This window comes from Pseudomyrmex gracilis, unplaced genomic scaffold (assembly GCF_002006095.1).
Source record: "Pseudomyrmex gracilis isolate BER0280 unplaced genomic scaffold, ASM200609v1 scaffold_894, whole genome shotgun sequence".
Classification (NCBI taxonomy): domain Eukaryota; kingdom Metazoa; phylum Arthropoda; class Insecta; order Hymenoptera; family Formicidae; genus Pseudomyrmex; species Pseudomyrmex gracilis.
The window spans coordinates 19,922-43,853 of NW_018021478.1; the positions used below are offsets into that span (position 1 = coordinate 19,922).

The window sequence follows — 23,932 nt, forward strand, 5'->3', positions numbered from 1 at the left end:
CTGAAATCAAATCCCGAATGCAAACGCCTTTCGAATTCGGCCATCAAGTGCAAAAATAAAATTATATTTTTAGAAAATGATTTTTCAGATTGAATTTAATTCAAATGTTCATATATTACACGTTTAAAAAATATATGTACACATCTGGCACATAAAGTTGTATGTATATTCTTTAAATCTAAGTTGAACATTATCACGAGCTTTCAAATATCTCGTTGTAAAATATTATAATATTATAATAATTTTTATTTTCCTTAATTATCAACATTTATCGAATATGTCACGTACATTCGAAAAAAAAACAGATGTAAAAGATGAAATAGATAGTTTTTTTTTTTTTTGACAGTATCAAATTGAGTAACTCTGAAAATACGCTAAACAAGTAGTTTGACATTGCATTCTTTAGGATGAGTAAGAAATTCTTACTCAATCGGCCCGAAATAACAGTCCAATCGCGCGCGTCTTTCGCCTGAGAATGGACGAAACAGCCGGTGCTAATTTTCAATAGTGAAAGTACACATATGGTGAAAGTCTCTCAAGACGCGATGTAAAACAGCCACCGGATTAAAACCTAAGCTTGTAACTAGTTGCAATTGACGGAAATAACTTACATATACCATAATAAATGCGATTAAATTTTTGTATAATAGATCGAGTTGTATAATAGACGAATTATTCAATTTACTCTTCCGTAAAAAGTAAAAACTCTATTGCAAAAAAAAGACACTTTGACCGTCTGAATCTCCTCCCGCATTTGGTGCAAATGTCTTCCCTATTTGGGCCACCAAGACATTACAACATATTTCATTTTATAGTATCAAACTAACGAAGAGTAATTTAGTTATATAAATCAGACGTTTGCACAGAATGCGGGAGATTCGAATTCGACGGTCAAAGTGTCTTTTTTATAATGGAGTTTTTAATTTTTATGGGAAAGTAAATTGGATATTTCATCATTTATTTGTGATGAAAACTAATCATTTTAGATGAATTTCGAAATTAAATTCACTTAAATTATTATTGTGACAATTTAAAATAAATAAAAAACAAAAACTATAAAAAATATTTTGCTCAAACACCTAGCTTATTACTTGAATTAATCCAAAAAAATACCGTTATAAAAAACTAGAAACCTAAACAAATATTTTGAGTGCTTCAAAAAAGGATTTTGAAGCCTTGTGAGACAAAAAAACTTTGAACTAAGATTCGTACAATTTTTTAAAGAAGCGCCGAATAGACACATACGCCTGTCCTTATTTCTCTCATGTCATCTATCCTTTGATCCGACTCGGTCCCGAGGGATGACACCATTCACTCGACAGCGTAGCGGCTGAGTGACAGCTGAATCGAAGGTCACTCGTTGTTCAGCATTCTTTTAAGAGGTGAAATTACCTCTCATATGTAAAGCAGTTTTTTACTTTATCTCAATTTATCTCAAAAATTATTAGAGATATCACAAAAAATGTGTTATACAAAAGTTTGATTCTAAAAAACATTCTCTATTTAACCATATTAATTTGTATTATTTGTATTTGTTCGTTAACCGTGCAACGTGACTTGACAGATCATTGCGAGTATATTTATATTGCATTTTTTATATCGCATATTATATCGAGAGTCACGGTAGTGCCACGCGCCAAGTTTCAAGCGCAACGAAGTTCGCGCGCAAACGGGGCGAAGCGCACGCCGTGCCTGTATTACGCGAGATTTAGCTATTTGAAGAGAGTAGGGTATTAGTAGGGAGAGTAGAGTAGGTTATTTCGATAACGACTAAATCGATCAATTTTGTTTTAGTCTCAATCGATTCAGAACAAAACATTTTTAAAAAAAGTATTTTTGCGTTTTTCGTGTTTGCGTCTTCCAATCGGAGATATTTGACAATCACGTTTTGACAGTGAGAAATTCACGTTTTCATGGTCGTCGTGAGATCCGCGCACGATGAAAGAAAAAAAGAGAAAGAAAGATGAAAAGTGTGAGTTAGAAAGAGAAAAAGAAAATCAAGAAGCACACGGTAATGACGGTAGTGTGTTTTGAGTCATTTCAGATCCACCGCACACAAAAACTCTCCCGTAACGCGTTATACGTTACAGTTAAGTATGGCTGTAAACTTACTCGTTGTTTTTATATTATATATAAGTACGAATCTAAGTTTATAAATAATATTGTTGAAAATAATTTGGTAAAAAACTTACACTCAATATATGCGCACATAAAAGTGTAACTACTTATTATTAATATATAACAAATACATTCACATAATTTTATTAAAAAATATCATATACAAGAGATATACCACACAGAACAAAAACTCCATTAGACATCTAATGGAGTTTTAAATATCGCATAGATCTTTTGACGTCAAATGTATGTCTAATGGAGTTTTTGTTCTGTGTGGCTATTATATTCCAATTAAAATAAAAAATCTCATTAGATATCTAGTGAATATCTAACGAAGAGGTTTTTTTATTTCTTTTTTGTTCTGAAAAATATATGTTTGTACGTATATGTATTTCCACAAAATCATTTTCTTCGCATCTTATTAGGTTCTTGATCGCGCGAATATCAAATGTCTCGCAAGTCATGGTTCTTGTGTTGCAAAAAAATAATTTATGTTGATTTGATGTTGACCTATATATGTATAAGCGTCGAATATGTTATCATTAAATTATAGTTAAGACAATACTGGATCTTTTTGTTACACCGATCAAACGAATATTCGCATTGTTTTTTTTAAAGTTGCATGATATCGAAAGAAACTTATATAATTAAATAATTACTTAAATAATTTATGTTGATTTGATGTTGACCTATATATGTATAAGCGTCGAATATGTTATCATTAAATTATAGTTAAGACGATACTGGATCTTTTTGTTACACCGATCAAACGAATATTCGCATTGTTCTTTTTAAAGTTGCATCGAAAGAAACTTATTGAACTTGTTTTCCCTAACCTAATGACTTTTCTTGCATTATTATATTTTCAAATATTCAAATTAACCTGATCTACGTGTTTTCCGAAATAAAGTTTTACAACATTCTTGAAAAGATAACATATTCTTCTTTCAAGCACATAATACTAAACTTTTCAAAAATTTATAATGAATTATATTGTAAGATTATTGTCAAGAAAACATTCTTTGTTGAAATTAACTATTAACTTAAAAAAAAGAAAATAAACGAAGTACTTATTTTTCTTATAGAAATAGAATAATATATTTTTCTGTGTGTAGTTAACGTTTTAAGTAATTCTTTTGTCCATTTATTTTATGCATTTATTAAATCTTACATTGCGAACAATGATATTCGTTGAATAAAAATTTAAGTTGAAAATTTAAAATACAAAAAAACACTTATCATACGTCTATTAGCATATGTTTCCATGTGCTACTGCTTCCCGGAATCCTTGAAAGTGTCATAATTAACAAGATATAAAACTATTGACAATTCAGAATGTCCGCAAGTAGTCAGAGTAATATGTATGATGCCGTCATCTTGTATTGACTGAGAATTAAAATTCAACAATTTGAACACGTTTACATATTTCTTTCGCGTTAATTCGGTAGATGACGTACGTCATTTTATTGTGACTTTTGCAATTGTGTGTAATTCGGTTGTAAGACAAAACCGAAGAGAATGCGAACATTATTATTTGAATCTTTTGTCAAGAAATCAGATTGTTAGGATAATAAATGATTCCCTCATTTCTCTCTTTCTCTCTCATGAAAAAAAAAAAAAAAAATGCAAAAAACAAAATTCAGAAAGTTGAAGGGTTGGTTGCCGAGATGTAAGGTCAAGAGAATCAAGTCTCGTTGAAATAAAATACGTAGCTAGCTATCCCATTTGAAGTGGATTGTTGCACGAGATCACTTTCGCTGACCGCCATCGCTGTAACCGGCATCGATATGTACACCATCGGTGACACACATCGCGACTTGCATAATATCATAAGAAGACTGTTACGTAGAACGGTGGCTGCTCTCTTTTCCGAGGTAGCCCCGCGGATTCACTTCTTTCTCTCTCTCTCTCTCTTGATCTCACGGGCGAACTTGACGGGCGACGAACTTGTGTATTTTGCCGAAGAAGTGAGAAAAAAGTGACGGCGTGTCATAAAAATCTGATTTGATTTATGATATATAATGACTTTCAATTCAATACATATACATACGTACTGAATACACAGTAGGATTGCCCGTTAAAAAAACTGAAATCTCTATCTCCTTAAAAAAAAAAAATATTTCTGCAACTCCTCGCGCAAAGAATTAGATTGGATAAAAAATCTTAGATAAATATGTGAATTATTTTCCTCATCGGTGATGGGAGACAGAAGTTCTCCCAAATTATCAAAGTTTTTGAAAACTTCTTTGTACATATCGTCACTCCCTACGTATAATTACATAAGTGTCACATATGGGATTTTCAGTTTATTGCATAATGACACTTAGAAAGTCATGTTCTTTATGGTCACCAGATATTAAAAAAAAAAATTCATAAATAAGGTACAAATTTGAAACCGAAAGATCCCTAACTATAGGGAAACATATGAAGAACTTTATACTTTTAAACTGCTCTCCTCTAAAATTTGCGTTTTGGAGTTACGGGATTATACGTAGGGAGTGACGATATATAAAAACTTATAATTTTTTTGCATAATTTCTTAAAATCTGGAAATTTTTATCAAGCTTCGTCAACTAAAATAATAAACAATATTATACGGCCAATTATATAATAAATCGCGATTTAAGACAGAGCTTTGCAGAAACACGCGTAAATATATGTACGAAAGATCTGTGACGTAATGATTGCACGAGAGAAAGAAAGAGGCAGTTTCACTTTTTTTCTTTTAAGTCCACATAAACATATTACACATACGGTAATCAAATTTTCGTATCTTACATATTATATTTATGCACAGATTCATATTTATATAAATAAAAAATCTGTATAATTTACACTTGTGTAAATAATTTTATATATACATACATATGTATATGTATATATAATATAGTATATAAAACATATATAAAAATTGAAAAAAAAAAAGATAAATTGTTTTCAGATTCCCCCTTAGATCAGGCAAACTTTGCGCAACTTTGCTTTCCGACGAACCTACCTACAGATTGAGCCGCGCACCGTCAGATAGCGCCTCTTTTACGACACACGTGCCTCGTCCTGCTACGAGTACGAGCCCGAAGCTCTATGTGTTACGTATTCAATTTTCTCGTCGCACCGGTGTTGTTTTTATTTTGTCTAACAATAATTACGATTTAAATAAACGAAAATAATATTTCGAGACTCGGCTCTAAAAAGACCTTTTCTATACAATCTTATTGTTATTAAAAAAAAAAGGAAAAAAAAGAAAGGAAAAAATTTACGTAGCCAAATAACGAAGCTAACGCGGAAGCGCGTGCAACCCGCGAGAGGAGAACACACGATGGTAAAAGAGGGAAGGGAAACAAAAGCTGATAAAGGATGTGGTGACAAGCAGAGCAGAGATTGCACTGATATCTATCGAGGAGAGCGCAACGGTAAAGACGGGAGAGTGACGAAGAGGGCCGACGACGATGGCGACAGACATCAGCGACGAGATAGTGGTAGGGCGTAGCGGGGAGAAGGGAAAACAATCAAGTGTATGTACGTTCGACGCGCCTAGCGGGCGAATGAGCAAAACGGGTAGCGACGGCGGCACGGGCAGCAAGAAAACCGTCGACGATAGCGGACGGACGCCAGTGGACGACGACGTTAGGTGTCGGTGTCGAGAGGCGGGGATTGTGTCGTCGCTCGAGCGTGACCGCGTGTGTGAGCTTATATAGAGGTGGTGGCATTATTCTCTCTCTCTCGCCTTCTCTCGCACACATCTCGTTCCTCACTCGTGTGCGCGCTCATACACACACACACACACATCCGTGTCTCCCGTTCTGCTTCTTCCGCTTCGCCTCCCCCTTTCGTACGTCGTTCACCGCGTACGGAACAACGACGTGTAAAGGAGCAGAAAGAAGCGCGGACGACGATGACGACGCGAGCCGCCGCTCTACGGTGAAGCAAAACTCTCGCGACTTAACGGCAATCGAACGTTTTATATTCGTGTTTACCGAGAGACGCACCGGTGGTAGGAAGCGGCGCGACAAACGACGTATATATCTCCTCCGTTGAGTATTCACTCGCAGACGTGACCGCTCTTGGCGTACTTCATCGTTGTCTCGCGAATCGTGCGGAGCGCGGGAAGCACGAAAAACGACCGCGTTAAACGCCACTGCCGCTTAGTCGGAGAATTAAACGACGATCACGGAAGGAGAGAAAGAGGCGCCTAGGAGGAGGTTGTTGCCTCCGCGTTTAATTAAAGTTTTTCGAGCGCGAAAAGTGGTGCGTCGGTCGCGTGCCGCGGCGTTTATGTGCACGCTCAGGTGACAGGAGGAGAAACGACGATAGCCGTGGGGTGTGTTGCTGTACGCGAGATCACGTAGTTGTCGACGAGCCGCCACCGCCGGCTGCTTGGTGCCTCTTCTACGTGGAAGAAGAAGGGTGCTCGGCGAGCACAAGTTGGAAGTGGACGGAAAAGAAGGAGGATTGCCGTGGCCGCGAGAAACGATAAGAACGCCTTACACCAGGTGGGTGTAACCCGTTTTGATAAAATCCATATACGGGGGTTGTTGTACGTGTAACGGGAGAGAGAGTTGCACGATTGACGAAACGTGCACGCGCGCGTGTACCGGCGTTCTAAACGTTTGTACTTTGAGGTTAAGAGTTGTGACGCGCTTTGCAATCGATCGGTGTGTTTGCGACGAGAGAAAACGGAGAGAGAGATATATATATGCGCGAGGTAGGAATACCGCGAAAAAAAATTCATAAAAATTTCTTCGCAGAACTCTGATATATGAGTTTTCCAGACCTCGCTCCAAGAATTAAAATCCAACGTGTCTCTGTGGCGTGACAATTAGTTTTCTCTTTTTAAACGTCTGAAACTACTAGAGATTTTTTCAATTTTTTTTTTTTTTTTGAGCGACAGAATTGTTCAAACTTAAGATTGAAAAAAAAAAAAACAAACTTAAAAAATATTGATTTTTCGCAAAGATATTTAATTTTTAAATTCGCGTGGGTCTCACAAACTCTCACACCAACTCAGTCCAACTAGTAGGCATTTTTGGAAGTCAGTTCACGAAGGGATAACGGGAAAAACACGCTTCTTCCGTCTACTTCTCTTCGTAACTGGTACGGCCACCAGAAATCCGATTGACCTAGTTTTTCAAGATCACGCAAAGATCTTCATCCCCAAAAAAGTTGTCATCGGAGGCCGGAATTCCTTTCACGCACACACACACACCAGCATTGGGCGAACCAGCACATTTCAAACCTCGTATAATTCTTCTTTTCTCACCGAAGGTGAGAGATATTGCTCAACTCTCGTTATTAAAATCTGATTGACAATTTCTGTGATTGATGATTTTATCGGAATTTCAAAGTAACTATACAAAGTAGCTTATTTTTATTTCACATGTTAGACATTTTATCGTCAATATTTTGAATCGAATTAAAAAGATGTGAATTTTATCAAAAAAAACTTGGGTACAAAAATTAATCGGAGTTTTGTTGTTCGGTGAATTTTGCGGATAAGTCACTTCTGCGTGAAATTGTAACAAACAGTTTTATATAAATTACGATAGCAAAATTCTAAAATTCAAAAACTAGAATACAAATCTATTGTAATCTGTTGTAATTTTATTACTTCTTTAAAAAAAAAAAAAAGCTTTAAACAAAATCGAAAACGATCTTGATTTATCGATTTTGTGCATATTTGCCGTAAACACGAATGATTCACGAGACCGATCATTGATGCAATCTTACGCTTCAAGTAAATTTTACTTTCGTCATAATCATTGAGTTTCGCTACTTAATGATTTGAACATTCGTACGCGGCGCTTTCTCTCTTACGTTAAAACAGCATGTTGCTGGACCGCGTCGTCGATTTGTTAACCGCGCTGAAAATAAGTGTGTCTGAGATTGTAGTAACACACAAAGTGTGTGCTAGAGACCAGCTGTCACATAAATGCGCGACTGCATTGACTTACAATTTCTACAAAGCTAATTAACATTAAATGTTACATACATATGTGTTTATATTTGCATGTGTGTATATTTATATATGAAATTTAATGATTCTTTAATTTATTTAAAAAAAAAAAAAACAGTTTTACAATGTTTTGTTTGCTGAAGAGCTTTGGTAAACCGTTCGGAATGTGCACGTAGCTTTTGTTGGTTAAAAATAAACCGCTTGTGAATGAAGATTCAGCGCACTCCTTTTAACGGTACCATCATTCGAATTGAGCGGACATACTTTCGCATTATGATAACCTTGATATTTAAATAAATGACTGAAACTTGAAACTGCAAAACACACTAACGCGAAACACACTAACGCCGTAATTACATCGTCGCTTTGTACGTGAGCTTTTATCTGTGATATTAGTCGAGAAACAAAATCTTGAACGGAGTGTGTGTTATTAAATTTGACCAAATAAAAGCAAAGTATCAGTGTGCGCACTTGTCAAGAAGCTGTGATAAATAATTTGATCTTTCGCTAAACAAATCCAGTATTTTTTATTCTTTATTATTTGCAACACAAAATGTAACATGTATATAAACAAACATGTAAATATGTTCTATTTTTTATTAAATCATTTATGTAATCTAAACGTTTATTAATTATTGATATTACAGCAAATATTTTAACTATTAAACTTACGTTTAATAGTTAAATTAAATAATACACACGCGTATCTGTGTAGTTTGCGCGATTGTTCAAAACACAACACACGTATATTTTTGAACTTCCTCGTTTGTTCGTTATTCAACGTTTATGCAAATCTATTCGAATTGAACTGTCAGCGAGTCCGACACGAGCTCAGCTATTCTGTACTGTAGTCGGATTAATCGAAACGACCGCGAGCACAATTCGGAAAAATACGTCATATAGTTATAGAATACACACTTAGCGTTGCGCGTGCCACCATGTGTGGCGATTGATAAAAAAAGTCACGTTTTATAGCGATCGATTGGGGGATGCCTTTATAAAATATGAAATTTAATTCTTCAAGTCTGATCTCTTCAAAATGTGAAGTTTTTTAAACATTCATCGATGAAAGAGAAGGTATATCTTGAACATATATATATATGTGTATATGTGTATACATATATTCAATTTTTAGTTGTTGCCAATGAACTTTCTAGAAGTTTTGACCGATTGATTTTGAGTTTTACATATTGTATCTTATCACCTATTATATTATATAATTATTTATTGGTATTATATATATATTGGTATTATACTTTTATTTTCGATTCAACATACTTTTATTTGACTTTTTATAAATGTGTTTCATACATAAGTAATGTTTTCCTATAATTTTATAGCTTTTCTGTATATTTAATATCTTGCTATTGTATTTTTATTCTTTATTCTAGTCGATTTTGCATTTAGCAACAGTGTTCAATTTTTTTTTTTATAGAAAAGGGACTCTCGATAAAATTTCTCTTTCTTGTTGAAATGTCACATAATTATTATGATCTCAATTTTTATTTCTTTATTCTGCCAATAAAATTTCACTTTTCCAATAATATACTTTGAGATAATATTACTATTGAATTTAACATGGAGAATATATATATATTGACTTTATAGTAATAATATATGTTTGTCAGAATTATGTTAGCATTAAATGGTATACTAATATCATATAAAATTGCAATGAAACGGTCTTTCGAAGAATTTGCTTACGAAAGAATTAAGAGAAAGTGCGACTGCATAGTCGATTACGTACCTTAGCTACCAACAATTCGATGTTGTTTTGCTCAAAAATGTTATATTTTCAGCCCTTTGCAATTTAATTGAAAATTAAACCGTTGCTTTTGCGACAAAAAATTTTTTCTTTCAAACAAAAAAAAATAAAACGCAGAAGAAACAATATGCTTTGCGATGCGTGGTTACATATATGCACGCGCCTCATACATTTTTCAATTTATGCAATTGACGTAAGCGATTCATGTATACGTTACATTTGCATATAATATGGAATTTTGTATTAATTCGTCGTCACTATTATAATTCACGCTTGATTATTTATTATAATTTATTTCTGAAGATGATTTTCAACTTTGAATCGCGTTAATGTTGTTGCGTTGTAGTATAAAAATGATAATTTGAAAAAATGAAACGGGGGGTTAACACATGGTGCTAATTCCGAAAACCATATCTTCAGAAATTCTTACATCGCGAGAGTATCAAATATTAAATTATAATCTATTGTTTGTACTTCGGTTGGGATTATTGTAACCAAAAGTGCGAGTTTTTAATTATGTTTTTTGCACAATGGTGTGTGGATATTCGAAAGCGATTATTTGAAAGCATATGTGATGTATATATTAATTAATTCGCAATCAAGCCACACCATCATTGTTTATAATTATCTCTGAAAAAGCAACGCTCTGTTGGTGATACAGGATCAATAAAATATAATTACTTTCAACGGTATTATTTAATCTTTATTACGTATTGATCGTAGAATCGGCTACCGTAAATCGATTGCAAACGGTAACAGTGAGCAAAACTTTCTATTCCTATAGATCTCGTCAATGCTGTGAGAAAATATAAAATTATGTTTATTTTAAATTTACTACATTTTTTTTTTTCAGTTAATACTAGATTTTTTTTTTTTTTTTAAATTAAATTTTTATGTATAATTTTTTTTCAGTTTTATTGATTATGGTAATGTTAACTTCTATGTGTGTGTGTGTGTATATTTTTTTTTTTCTTGTTCTCGTTATCCACGCGATTAATTTTCGAACGCGTCTTTCATCAATTGCGTCTACACAGCAACGTTAATTCGATTTAGTAAACAACACGTTTTCATATAATTGACCAATCACAGGATATGATTTCGTGACTCACAAATGTGATGCTCAAGATAACAAATTGAACACTAATTGATAATATTTACTCGATAACATTTCTCGTAACGAATTATGAACAAACGCTGGTATGATGACGCAATCATTTTATTAATCATATAAGCGATATTTAATCTCATCAGAAAGATAATTAAACCTGACTTTTTAGAACTCTCCGCATTCTTAGATATTGACATTTGAAAATGGTACGTTTTGCACTGTTTTTATTTCGGTCTCTGTCTCTCTCATACACACATTAAAATATAATAAATTATGTAGTCTCAAAATTTTATGTGCAGTCAAGAAATGTAAATGGTTGTAAATTTAATGTGTTAGTTGCAAATGCAAAAATATAAGAATTTATTTATTTAACTATACTTTTTGCGCGCGCGCGTGTGTGTGTGTGTGTGAGATTATATATTATTAATATATGTGTTGATATATTATCATTACATTCGATATATTTTTTATATTAAAAATATATTACAAAATATGTAAAATAACTTGATTTAATCAATTTTTTTTTAAATTATCCATTACAATCTGATAAATGAAGGATGCACACACAATTGAAACAAATTTATATATGCAGATAAAATATATAAAGTAGGTAAAATTTATAAAGAGGTAAATTATATATCTGAAATATATACGTTAAATACATAACTGCAATCTTTAAACTCTATCTTGCAAAGATAAGAAAACCGCAAAACAAAACAGTCATAGAAATAGAACATAATTTTCGGTACCGTTATGCGGCGATACATTATTAAGTTAACGGAAAAATAAACGTAATAAAACTTCTTTTTAGCTCTCAAGACATTGTTGTAATATTTGACGTTTGTTTGGTTTTTTTTTTGCTACATGTTTGTGTGCAATTGAGTCATTTGACAAATAAGCGACAATGTAAAATAACGGTGATTATATCTCTTTATTTCTATACATTTAAGTGAATTACATATACATTTAAGTGAATTACATATACATTTAAGTGAATAATTACGTCGCCTGACTCAGGTGCAATCAATTCTGGTGCGTTCTGTATTTAATGACCTTCCTGCGGCATACTTTGCAATATACCAAATGTAATTTTTTTTTTTTTTTTGCGTACCACTTTTTTGTATTTTCTTTTTTTCGCTTCTTTGTTTTTGAAGACCTACGTTAACGTTTGTCTAAATTTATAATGCACGTAATATTTGAGAGCGAGAAGAGAGTTTGGAAGAGTGAGCAAAAAAAAAAAAAAAAGAAATTTATGTGAGACACAGTAGTTCGCTTTATTATGTCTTACGCAATTTGTATTACTTTATCTTTATTACTTTTCTCAACTCATCACAATATCGATAATAAATAAAGAAAATCCGAAAAGAAAAGTGAAAAAAAAACATTGAATGACATAAAAAAAGACAATTTACATTTTTATATACATCTTACCAAAGCAAATATGTGTTTATATATATTTATTTATTTATTTATTTATTTATTTATTTATTTATTGTATCTATATTATTTAAAGCAACAATAATGTACTATTTGAGCCAAGTGTCAATGTCCATGAGTGTCAATTTAGTAAATGCAAGATTGATTTACACCACAGCCGTAATATGGCTCTTATTGATTCTTTTCCCGTGTTATTACGTTAAACAAGACATTTACTTGCACCCACAAAACGCGACATAAAAAGTTATTTTTTTCTCAGTGTCGTCTTTATACCATTCGATTATTGTTAGAACATGATTTGCATGCGCTAAGTGCTTTTATCAAATATGAATTAACTACGTGACTATACGTACGTTCGTGTTCACTTTGACGCGATCACTTTAGCGCGTAAATACGCCTGCATTTATGTATAGTGGATCGCACTCGACACTACGCCTCTACCTTCTTTACACTGAAATCACAGCTCAGTATGTCAATGGCAGCGTGTGTTCTGCAGTAAAGAAACTCGACGAAATGTTAAAGCAAGCACATTCTGATGATGAACCGTTACTTCCGTGGCCCACTAATAAGTAATACGTACTACATACGGGTCAGTACTGTATATAGAATGATATTTAGTGTGGAAAAATTGAATGAGGCGTGAGTAAATAATAATAAGATCAACATGTATGTATAGTATATATGCACACGTATACGTATATGCATATGCAAACAACTGTCATTCTGGAATAAGATAATAATAATTGCTGACATGAGACAAAAAGTATACAAATATTTGCTTTAAAATGCGTTAAAATTCATTTTGTAAATTTACGATTGCTTTTCTCTTGTATTATTATTATTATTATTATATTTTATAAAGTCACATTACGTTTCTCATTGTATGACTTCTTATATCTGTAGATGAATTTATATATTTGCGAGGAAAAGAAAGAAAGAAAAAAAAACTTGTTCTTAACATACAGTATAATATGTCCATATTAATATATGTCAAGGATTTTTTTATGTTTAGTGAATCAAAAAGTTTAGTCTTTAATATTAATTAATTGATATATTTATTACTTGATTGATTTTGGCAATAATTAAAATAAACAACCTCGTGCAATTGTTCATTTTTTTAGTAACTTAAAAAATATTGTTTTTGTTTATAGATCTTATCCAAGATGACGAGCGCAGTGACAAATTGGATACATAGTTATAGGGACCTTATGGACAATCAGTCCGGTAAGTTTGAATGATATATTTTAACACACATGAATTTTTAACGATATTAAAATTTAGTAACTTATTTTACGTAAATTTGTGAGACTTTTTATTTGGTGTTTTTTAACATATTATTTTTTCAATTTTATAGTATACTTTTACTTTTTTGTAATATATACATTTATTATAATTATTGTTTTATAAGATAGATTTTATTACGTCTAACATTTCACGTTAGAATCTTTATACTTAATCCTCGTACCATTATTTTAATTTATTAAACGCAGATACCACAGAAAAACCAAAAAAAAAAAAAAAAAAAAAAAAAAACAGAGATGTCTAAAAAAATCAATAAAAAGTCTTAAGTCGTTGTTTATTTGTTTTTTATGCAAAGCAATATACAACTGCGTAGAAACATGTGCTGCTGTCTGATTGTGAGTTATAGTTTTCGTAATCTCGTAAAAAAGATTACATCCTGCGACACACAACGCGTATTTTAAATTAATAATTACTTAAGAAATCAAAATGACCATTCTTTAAAATTAATTCTGATGGCAGTGCAAAGGAATATATGAATAGACATATCTGTTATATGAATTTATTAGCAGAGAAGATACACGTTTTGTGAATATTTATTAACATCTTACATTTATATGAAAACTCAAAACTTTATATGTATGTGCAATCTTATGTATCTTCTCGCTAAAACAACGTAATATTCCGTAAGCAAACTTTTGAATAAATTAATGCCGAATATATTTCATTGAAATTTATACATTGTGGAATTGGTTCGTAACAGACATTAATAAAAAAAAGAAATAAGAGAAGGATGTCCCTAGATTTATGTCTCGCAAAAGAAAAGGGTATTTTCTCTCAAATAATTTCGAGAGAAGCGTGCTGCAACTTTATTCAAGATGCAGAGATCGGAAAACCTCAAAGACTTCAAGCTTCTTTCCAGAAAATCTCGAGCATATTACAACCGAAAGTTCAATAATCTCGGGGAAGTCTGTTTACCACGCGTATCTTCACGACAACGACGATGAGAAGAATCTCGAACACGACGAAAGGGCACAAGTCAATATATTCCGTCGCAATGCCGTCAAGGTTTTTCCTGGTTTTTCAATTCATTCAGAGTCGTTTCGAAATCATTAAAATCTGATTTACATACTTATTCAACCATGCTTTTTCTTTCAGTTTTTTGTTTTTTTGCTTTTTTTTTAACCTGTGTGAGATAAAAAAATCTTGAAAAAAAGAACAGTATATATTGCTATATCTGCTGTGAACATTAACTTGTTCGAGAGAGAACTAAAACGCTAATTTGTGACGTGAATAATAGACGTTCATCAACGCGCTTATCAATACAGATAAGATCGGCGTTGTCCTTTAATCGGGGCGTGACGGGAGCAAAGAAAATTGCACAGTTGTTTGACGCTTCGTCACGACGTCTCTCTTAAAATCAATGAAAGCAGAGCAATGATTAGCACGGCGACCGATATTCTATCTTCTTTTTTTCTACCCTTTTTTTTTCATTAAAACGCGATGTTTCGTGTTACGTGGCAGAAAAAATATAACGCCAACTAAGTCACGTCCGATCGTTGACGTGTTTGTTATTTTTCTACGATTGTAAAATCGTGAACATGCGCGGAAAACTTAAGCAAAGAAAAACTTACGTATTAAAAAACTCAAACCTATCATAAACCGGCTATTTTTTTCAACGTAGTAACTTACATTTCAAAGAATACCGGCCTGTGATTGATTGATTTACTCAATGTTTAAATCTTGTTAAGCTTTTTGTAGTCCCGGTTTATACAAGGATTACACAGACTAAAGAAATTCACATTGTTCTGACGACGTGTATGTAGTGTCAAAATGTTAAATTAGAATGTGATATTATTGAGTCAACGGTGTTGTCAGAACTGAGACGAAATGAGTGTGTCATGCTCTCTCAAATTTTATTATTATTTTATTATTAGTATTTTTACGAAGCTGAAGCCCTTCGCACAATGAAAGGAATAGCGATAGCGATAGAAATATAACACCGGTTTTAAAGAGTTTATATTCATAAATAACAGTAGGGGAACACCGGAATCTAACATACAAAAATACACACGTATCAATGCGGATCAGAAAACGGAATAAGCAATAGCGATAAAATTTCCGACGAATTGGAATTTCTGTGTCTATTGCTTGACGCTATTCCCTCGCATTGTGCAAGGAGCTTGAAGAAACGAGGAATAATGTATTTGAAGTGTTGTAAATATTTTTCTGTCTTAATATCACTTTATAGCCATTTGTTTGAATAAATAATGTTTGTCAGGATTAAAAGTAAAACTTCCGACTAATAACAGAATGGAGATATGTTATTAGACGTTTTTATGCGACGTTGTAAAAAAAGATGCTGTCTGATGTGACATTATGACGTTATTACGTAATACATCACTCGAACAAGAACAACATCACTCATTCTTCAGCTTCGTAAAAACATATTTTGAATACTATACGACGTCATTTCGTCTCAGTTCTAACGACACCTTTGATTCAATAATATCACATTCTTATTTAACATTTTGACGGTATGTACGCGTCGTCAGAACAAAAATGTGAGTTTTTTTAGATAGAGAATAATACTACTAAAGAAGACTCAAGATAAAGGTCGAAACGTCTGAAGAAAAAACTCGAGTTTTTAATTTTACAATGCAAATAAAATCCTCCAAATCGATTACTAACGTCTCTCCATTCTATTCAAATTGGATTCTTTATTAAATCTATATGATCCTTTTTTTTTTTATCAATATAACATATAATTTCTGAGTGAGTAGTCTGATGAGAGGAAAACTCACGAACGCGCATATACGTGGCTCTCGCTCTACACGATGTTTCTCTGTTCGGCGTACTCACGTTCATATAAATTTCTGAGATAATTTATTAGTATAGTACGCTTCAAAACGAATTGATATTCATAAGTATACAACAGCGTGTGCATTGATATAGCCGCATTAACTTGTTAATTAACAGTAGCATGAGGTGAAGCTGATTAAATTCTAATACATGTGTGCGAAGTTTAACGCGTAAATATCGACGACAAGCTGTGCACCGCGCACCGTCAGCTCGTAATCGAGCCAAGAACCGAGGCGTTTTGCTGAGAATGTTGAAAAAAAAAAAAAAAAAAAAAAGAAGGGAGAAAGACAGAGAGAGAAGAGGAAAAAAAATCGCGCTCTCTCTGTCGGATCATACGAGCGCGAGGGTAATTTACCGGAAGACGACTGCTCACTCGTTCGCGCCTCGTGCACGCACTCGCGCCATTCTCCGCTTCTTCCTCTTCCGAAGGGTGGTGGAGAAACATGGGTATATGGCGTTTATAGGGTGCTCGGCAAAACAAAGATTGCTCGTTGGAAAATTGTTGATAATACTCTTGTTTTTTTTTTTTTTAATGCGTTTTTAAAAATATTGTTATAAAAAGAGTATAAAAGAGAAAACAACCGCAAATATAATCTATGTGACATTAAGTCTCTTCTGGATAGAATCGTAAGATTTATCAAGTGTAAGCGATGTACGGATATACTTCGTGAAATTGTCAATTAAGAATTAAAAATGGGCCGATACGAAGTAAGGTACCGGATGGATGTTCTTGTACGAAGTAAAGTGTCTTTATATTCAAAACTGCCAAACGCGTTTCGACTCCTAAATTGAATCTTCATCAGTGGCGTACAAAAATCTGTATACAAAAGATACCAAATAAGATTATATAAAAGGTTTACAAAACACACAACAATTGGGCAAAGGATTGATATAATTGTTTAAAAAACTCACACCGCAGGGAAAACAATCAAGCTGTGCGTCAGATTTCAAAGCGAGGGAGACACACGGAAAAATTTTTTTATTTGTAATAATGGTTTTTTGATTAAAAACAACGCGTTTTCAAACCGCGTACATGCTTGATGAAACGCAATGTGCAAGCACAACGCAACACGATTGACGTACAGTCTTCACAAAGATCGAAAATAAGTTAAACTTATTCCCCACCGCGCCAATAATACGTTTGTCAAAATTTTCAAGATGAACAACTTAAAGAAATATATTTATTTAGAATTATATGATTCTAGAAATGAGAAGTAAGATTTTTAGTTTCTCGATATCCGACACGATGATATTTGTAGCATTAGTTCGTGCAATTTAATTTGGATCATTTCCGAAATCAGTTTTTTTTTACAGATTTTTGTACGCCACTGACGAAGACTGAATTTAGGAGTCGAAACGTTTGGCATTTTTGAATATAAAAAATTTACTTCGTACAAGAACATTCAGTATCTCACTTCGTATCGGCCCATTTTTAATTCGCAAGATTTATTTTCGTTGGAGACATATGACACAGATATTTAAGTGTATGCACGCACTTATCAGTGAGAATAATAAAGAAGGAAAATGTTTTAGCGCAAGTTTTTATCGATCTATGTTAGATGATAATTCGCGATGAGAAAAAATTGAATTTATTTTGATATGAATCGGATAACAAGAAAGATTTATATATGGATTTCTCGCTTCTGATGTAATAATTCAATAATATGGCTGGAACGAGAGCCAGAAGCTTTGAATTTCCATTTGCAATTGATATTTATTTGCCAGGTTTGTGTGTGATTTTAACGTGTTGACGACAGATTTCTTTGTCCCGCATAACGCTTCCCACACACTTTCGAACTTTAACAGGTGCGCATCGTGAGACGTGTTGTGTAATACACGATAAAATATTTTTAAATCATCACACGTGCTCCACTTTCCGTATATATATCTACAAATACTGGATATACATTTGCGCGTCAATTGTTTTCAAGCAAGAATTAAAATTTCGTTTTATTTCTTCCAAGGTTTCTTATCGATCTTGACATTTTTTTTTTCTCTTCTAAATTAGCTTCCGAGCGCTGACCGGTTCTTTTGTCATTTATTCTTGCGTCCTTTTTTTTTCTCATCTTTTTTTAATCTTTTTATTTTCTTTTGTTTACAGATCCCAGGGTGAACGACTGGGTCATGATGAGCAGCCCGTTTCCGACCCTGGCAATATGCCTGTTTTACGCTTACTTTAGCAAGGTTCTGGGACCGAAGCTGATGGAAAACAGAAAGCCTTTCGATCTTCGAAGGATTCTCATAATATATAATCTTCTACAAACACTCTTCTCCACGTGGATATTCTATGAGGTTTGCTTTTTTATACGATTTTATGTTTAAACCGCAAAGTAATTGAATTTATTGATAGAAAGATTAGGATATTTGTTTTATTATATTGTAAATAAACATAAATTTTATACTGTAATTTTTGTCTATTAGTATTTTCACTTCGGGATCTTTTTACAGAAATAAAATATTTTTCTTGACGCAAGTAAAATACGGTTTTTGCGTAATAAGTAAAACAATAACATCTTAAGCGATAAAATATTCGTTTCCGGCAAATCGTCAAGGTAAATCATGTATTATTAAACATATCAGACTTTGGAATGTCGCTTCAATCGCAAATGTCTGCGTTTTAACATATAAGCACATTTTTCAATAGCTATAATAATATAAGAAACAAAATGAACAAAAAAAAATGTAAAAGTAAAACAAACTAATTTTAATTATGGGCAACAAATATTGTCTCAATGAAAGTCTTTTTTCAATGAGGAAATGAATTGTATGAGCGACGGATCAACAAGAATTTTTAGTTACGTATGTAGTTACAATTTACATATATAAATACACTTGCGTTATTTTCCGTAATCACTTCCTGTAAGAATTTAATTGCGATTGTGCCTAGCAGACGGCCTTCAATTATTCCTTTCTCGCATTTTGTTTCGACAGAGTCAGTCAACTGCCGTTGGCAGTGTCCTAGTTCGAAGAGTGAACTTCGACGAGCAGCAATACGCGATTCCTTATCAAGAGAAGCACGTTCTAGCAAACATTTTGAGATCTCCCAATAGTTAAAACTTTTACTATCTTTCTTGTCACAAAAAAAAAATTTGTTCTCGATTTATTTATATGAAATTTATATGCCAAAAGCATTTTGAGATTGAAATTATCAGATAGATATATGTATAGTGAAGACATATATGAAGGAAAGGGAAAGAAAAAGTGTGACATATTTCAAATATTATCAATATACCAATTAATACATACCAATCAATAAGCATGTATCTAGATCGCGATTGATATTTTTTTATTGTTGTCTTGGCGAGAGTATGATACCGCATGAATAACAAGCTAATGGAATTCGGTTAGAAATACGAGCGACTAAAGATATCGATCGTTAACCGGACGCGGACGGAAATTACAATTGCACACAGTGTACTATCAGGTGTTGTATAGTAACAAGTGCTTAGTCGCAATACGCATTATTCGCTTAATTAAATGTTGTGTATCTACAAAATGCCCATACATATCATACATACACATGTGTGTTTTATGCGTGACTATAATAAATACAATAGTTGTGGATTTATTGCATGTATCATAAATATTAGGTTTTATTGCATTTTAGAATATTATATCTCGTTTTTGTAAATTTTGATTCTGTTTTTATTAATCAATTACTGTGATTGAATGCAAAAATTTTGAAAAAAATTGTTCAAAAGTCAATATTAATCCTTTGCATTTCAACGCATTAGTCAATGCAATTTACTTACGTCGCCGCTAATGGAATTTAAAGAGTTAAATCATAATGTAGTGATTACTTTGTATATATATACTTAGTTATTTAAAAAAATTTTTTTTTTTTTGCGTGCATATACGCGTGTATCTAAAGAGATATCAGTTGTACGAATTGGACTTGTGTGTAATTAAGATTGCGTTCGCATCGATACCACGATACCGTTGCACGCGCGTGCGTTACCGATATTCGTTCGAAGATAACTGGAATGTCACATTTGAGATAGGTCACGGTAATGACCGAAATTGATATTAAAAAAAAATGATGAAACTGATACGTCACGTATCAGTAAGAGAATAAGTGTCATGTAATCTGTATCACGTAAATGATTACAGAAAATTTTAAAAACTCTCTATTCTCTTCTTGCACTTATTCCCACATTATTATTAAATTAACAGAAAAATATAATATTATATGTGTAAAATAATATATAAATAGGAATCTCTCTCTGTATTAATATAAAACTATATATTGTATAAGTTAACACAAGAGAACTTAATAATGATTTTAATAACGAGATTTTTTGTTTTAGTAATGAGATTCTTGGAAACAAAAAAATTTCAATGACATATTTCATATGTCTGTGAAATATCAATAAATAATTTTTAAATATCAAGGTTTCGGTGACTCTCTTTCCCGACAAGTTAAGATTACTTCTTTCTATTCTCTTTTCTTCGATCAGTGACTATAAAGAACGAGACAAGATTAGAGAAGAAATTTTGATTTAAGCTTACAGAGAGATTAAGAATATAGGTTCGGACTCTATGTACATACATATATAGAAGTATTCCACAGAAACGAGTTACTCAAGTTAACAGATCGATCAACTTATATTGAATTCTTAATTTATAGAGCAGCGAATGAATGCAAATGAGTCTATAAAAAGTATCCATGCTGGTTATATGGCAATGGCGTCAGCTTAATTAAAGTTGATTACATACTTTTAACAAACAGATCGAATTTTTTCGAGACCGAAGTAAAGTTGGCACTTTGTTTGTAAAAAAAAAAAAATGCAAGCTCGAACAAAGTCTGATTTCACTCGTAATAATTGTACACAGTTTTTGACAAGCGACATTAATAGTATTGTTAATTTATAACCAGAAACTCATAAATTAAAAACAATTAATAAGTGCTGTGCTATCTTTAGCATCTCGCTTCCCGAATCTCTGCCGTCTGTTTTAATCATAAAATCTTGTAGTAGAACTGTTTACAATTTTTGCTGTGTTTGTACGTATATTTTAATACCAGTTCCAGTTTACAAACACTTTTTTATTACTTGGAATTAAATGCGTACACACGTTGTCGGGTTTATTGTATTTAATATTGAATGAAAAAAGTGTGCATTTTAACTTTCGCAAAAATGTCGATTCTTGTCAGAATTTCAATACAATATATACTGTAAATAGTGTTCTGCGAATAATTAAATGTTGTGAATACGACTGTGTTTTAGTATCTGATGAGCGGTTGGGCGCGAGGTTACAGTATCCGATGCCAGCCAGTGGACTATTCCAATAGTCCAATAGGCCTCCGAATGGCGAGAACTTGCTGGTGGTACTACTTTAGCAAATTCACCGAGTTCTTCGATACAGTAAGTATCTTGACTTTTCATATTCATCCTATAGTAAGGTCTTTCGAGTTTGAATCTCGAATTAAAAACACAATCCAATAAGTAATTTAAAATTAATTGCAAAAACTTTGTTGTGTCTCCAGGAGAATCTTGTTTGTTTGATTTAATTTAATTTAGATTTTTGTTTTAGCTGTTTTTTATCCTGAGGAAGAAGAACCAACATGTATCAACACTTCACGTAATTCATCATGGGGTAATGCCTTTTTCTGTATGGATGGGAGTGAAGTTTGCACCGGGTGGTCATAGCACTTTTTTCGCTCTCTTAAATACTTTTGTACACATTGTGATGTACTTATATTACATGATAGCTGCGATGGGACCGCAGTTCCAGAAGTACATTTGGTGGAAAAAATATCTTACTACCATGCAAATGGTGAGTTCGTGTTTTCACTTCGTGTTTTTATGAAAGTAGTTCTTTATGGAATTAATAGTTCGTATGAGGAGCAAATGTACGTGCTATATATGTTTTTTTTTGTCTTTCTGATTCCAGGTGCAATTTGTGCTGATCATGTTCCATCAGTTCCAATTGCTGTTCACCGAATGCAATTATCCACGAAGTTTTATGATCTGGATCGGCTTGCACGGTTGTCTGTTCTTTGGATTGTTCTCAGACTTTTACAAAACAAAGTACAGCGGCAAAAGTTCTGCGAAAAAAATGCAGAACGGTATGTCAGGCGGCGGTGGAGCTTGCATGCCGGTCTTAGACGAGAATGGCAGCGCGGAACATAACGGCGTGTCCTCGTACGCAATGATTTACAACAAGGAATACAACAGTTGTTACAGCAACGGCACGAACAACGGATATGTTGCCAACAATAATATCACGGAGAAAAAGCTCGCTTAGGACATGTCGCGGCCTTGTTGGAAGTTCGAATATTTTCTATTGTGTGGTCAAACAGCTCTTGTACCTCCAAACTTAACCGTTCATACATTTATAAGCAATCATCTCATAACATAAACTTGCGTGTGAAATTATCAAGCCAAATTACGCACATGCATAAAAAAAAAAAAAATGAAGAGATGTATGTGAGATTTAGATCGAAAGAACAGACAGATAATATAAAGCGAAACGCCTCGTTAAATATTCTGCGTTGTTAGCAGAATAGAAGTTGTGTTCACTAACATAAAGATCATCGATAAGAGGATTGTTATAACATCCGTGTTAGAAAAATTAAAAAGAAAAAAGGAACGTGATGTGTGAGATGCGCACAACTGATTATTTCAAACAATAAGTACATCGCGCAATCTATAGCTTTGAAATCCCTCGTGAAACGGTGTGGTTTTTAAATCTTGTGACACCCTGCCAACCGAAAATCGAACATCGATCAATGTTATCGATAATAATTATAAATAAGAAAAATAGCAAAACAAAAAAAGACTACTTTTGTGTGTATTTGTTGCAAAAAAAACTGTACTGCAATTTGTAATGTCTTTTTGAATTTTAAATAGCTTGACAAAGTTATTTATTGAGAAGAAAAATCCGATTTATTGAGACGCGAGAAAAACATGAGAAATGATGACGAGAACAATGTGAGAGCGCACATACACGAGACAAAGAAACGTTCTACATTCCTCGCCGAATAATTATGTTGGTGAGAGCGGAGTGTTTGCCATATGTGTGCATTTTTTGCTGGTTATATACTTGTTGAGTACGAGTGTGATGATCTTTTATATGTGCATATATATATATATTTATATTTATGTATATATACACATATACATGTATATACTTGTTGCATGCAAGTTTTCAAAGCATTTTCCATCGAAGCACGCTGAAATTGAATATTCTTTCTTATAAATACTGACTCTGCCTTTTTGCAAGTTCTAATTGTGTTCAAAACATCAGTCTTTTCTAAAATTGGCACGAACGCCTAAAACCTTGTAAAGCAGAGTTGGATACGTAAGTACGATGGTAATTGCTAATAATTTATAAAGTTTACACCAATAAGTAGTTAATCAAAAAGAGAAAGTAAGAGCTTGTTTTCTTAAAAAAAAAAAAAAAAAAAAAAAAAAAAAAAAGTTTTTTTAAGATACCTTGCCATTAGTTAAAT

General features: G+C 32.9%; 1 protein-coding gene across 3 annotated transcripts; it reads left to right on the forward strand.

Moving 5' to 3' along the window:
• Window positions 1-5,234: 5,234 nt before the first annotated feature.
• On the forward strand, window positions 5,235-23,908 carry LOC109861631 (elongation of very long chain fatty acids protein AAEL008004-like). Of its 3 annotated transcripts, none has more exons than XM_020441357.1 (6): window positions 5,235-5,594; window positions 13,530-13,602; window positions 18,581-18,771; window positions 21,705-21,842; window positions 22,012-22,254; window positions 22,372-23,908. In XM_020441357.1, exons 1-6 carry the CDS (start codon window positions 5,565-5,567, stop codon window positions 22,723-22,725), a joined length of 1,029 nt encoding a protein of 342 aa, XP_020296946.1. In that variant the 5' UTR covers window positions 5,235-5,564; the 3' UTR covers window positions 22,726-23,908. The 3 variants fall into 3 exon arrangements, with proteins under 3 accessions (XP_020296946.1, XP_020296947.1, XP_020296948.1); XM_020441358.1 differs by lacking the exon at window positions 5,235-5,594 and adding an exon at window positions 5,638-6,608; XM_020441359.1 differs by lacking the exon at window positions 5,235-5,594 and adding an exon at window positions 7,093-7,380.
• Window positions 23,909-23,932: the final 24 nt, after the last annotated feature.

Bases quoted from the DNA above. Each gene is read 5' to 3' on its own strand.
- LOC109861631 (XM_020441357.1), top strand. From the start codon at position 5,565: ATGGCGACAGACATCAGCGACGAGATAGTG. The intron at 13,603-18,580 runs GTAAGTTTGAAT...TTTTGTTTACAG, and splicing joins CCTTATGGACAATCAGTCCG to ATCCCAGGGTGAACGACTGG. The intron at 22,255-22,371 runs GTGAGTTCGTGT...TTCTGATTCCAG, and splicing joins ATCTTACTACCATGCAAATG to GTGCAATTTGTGCTGATCAT.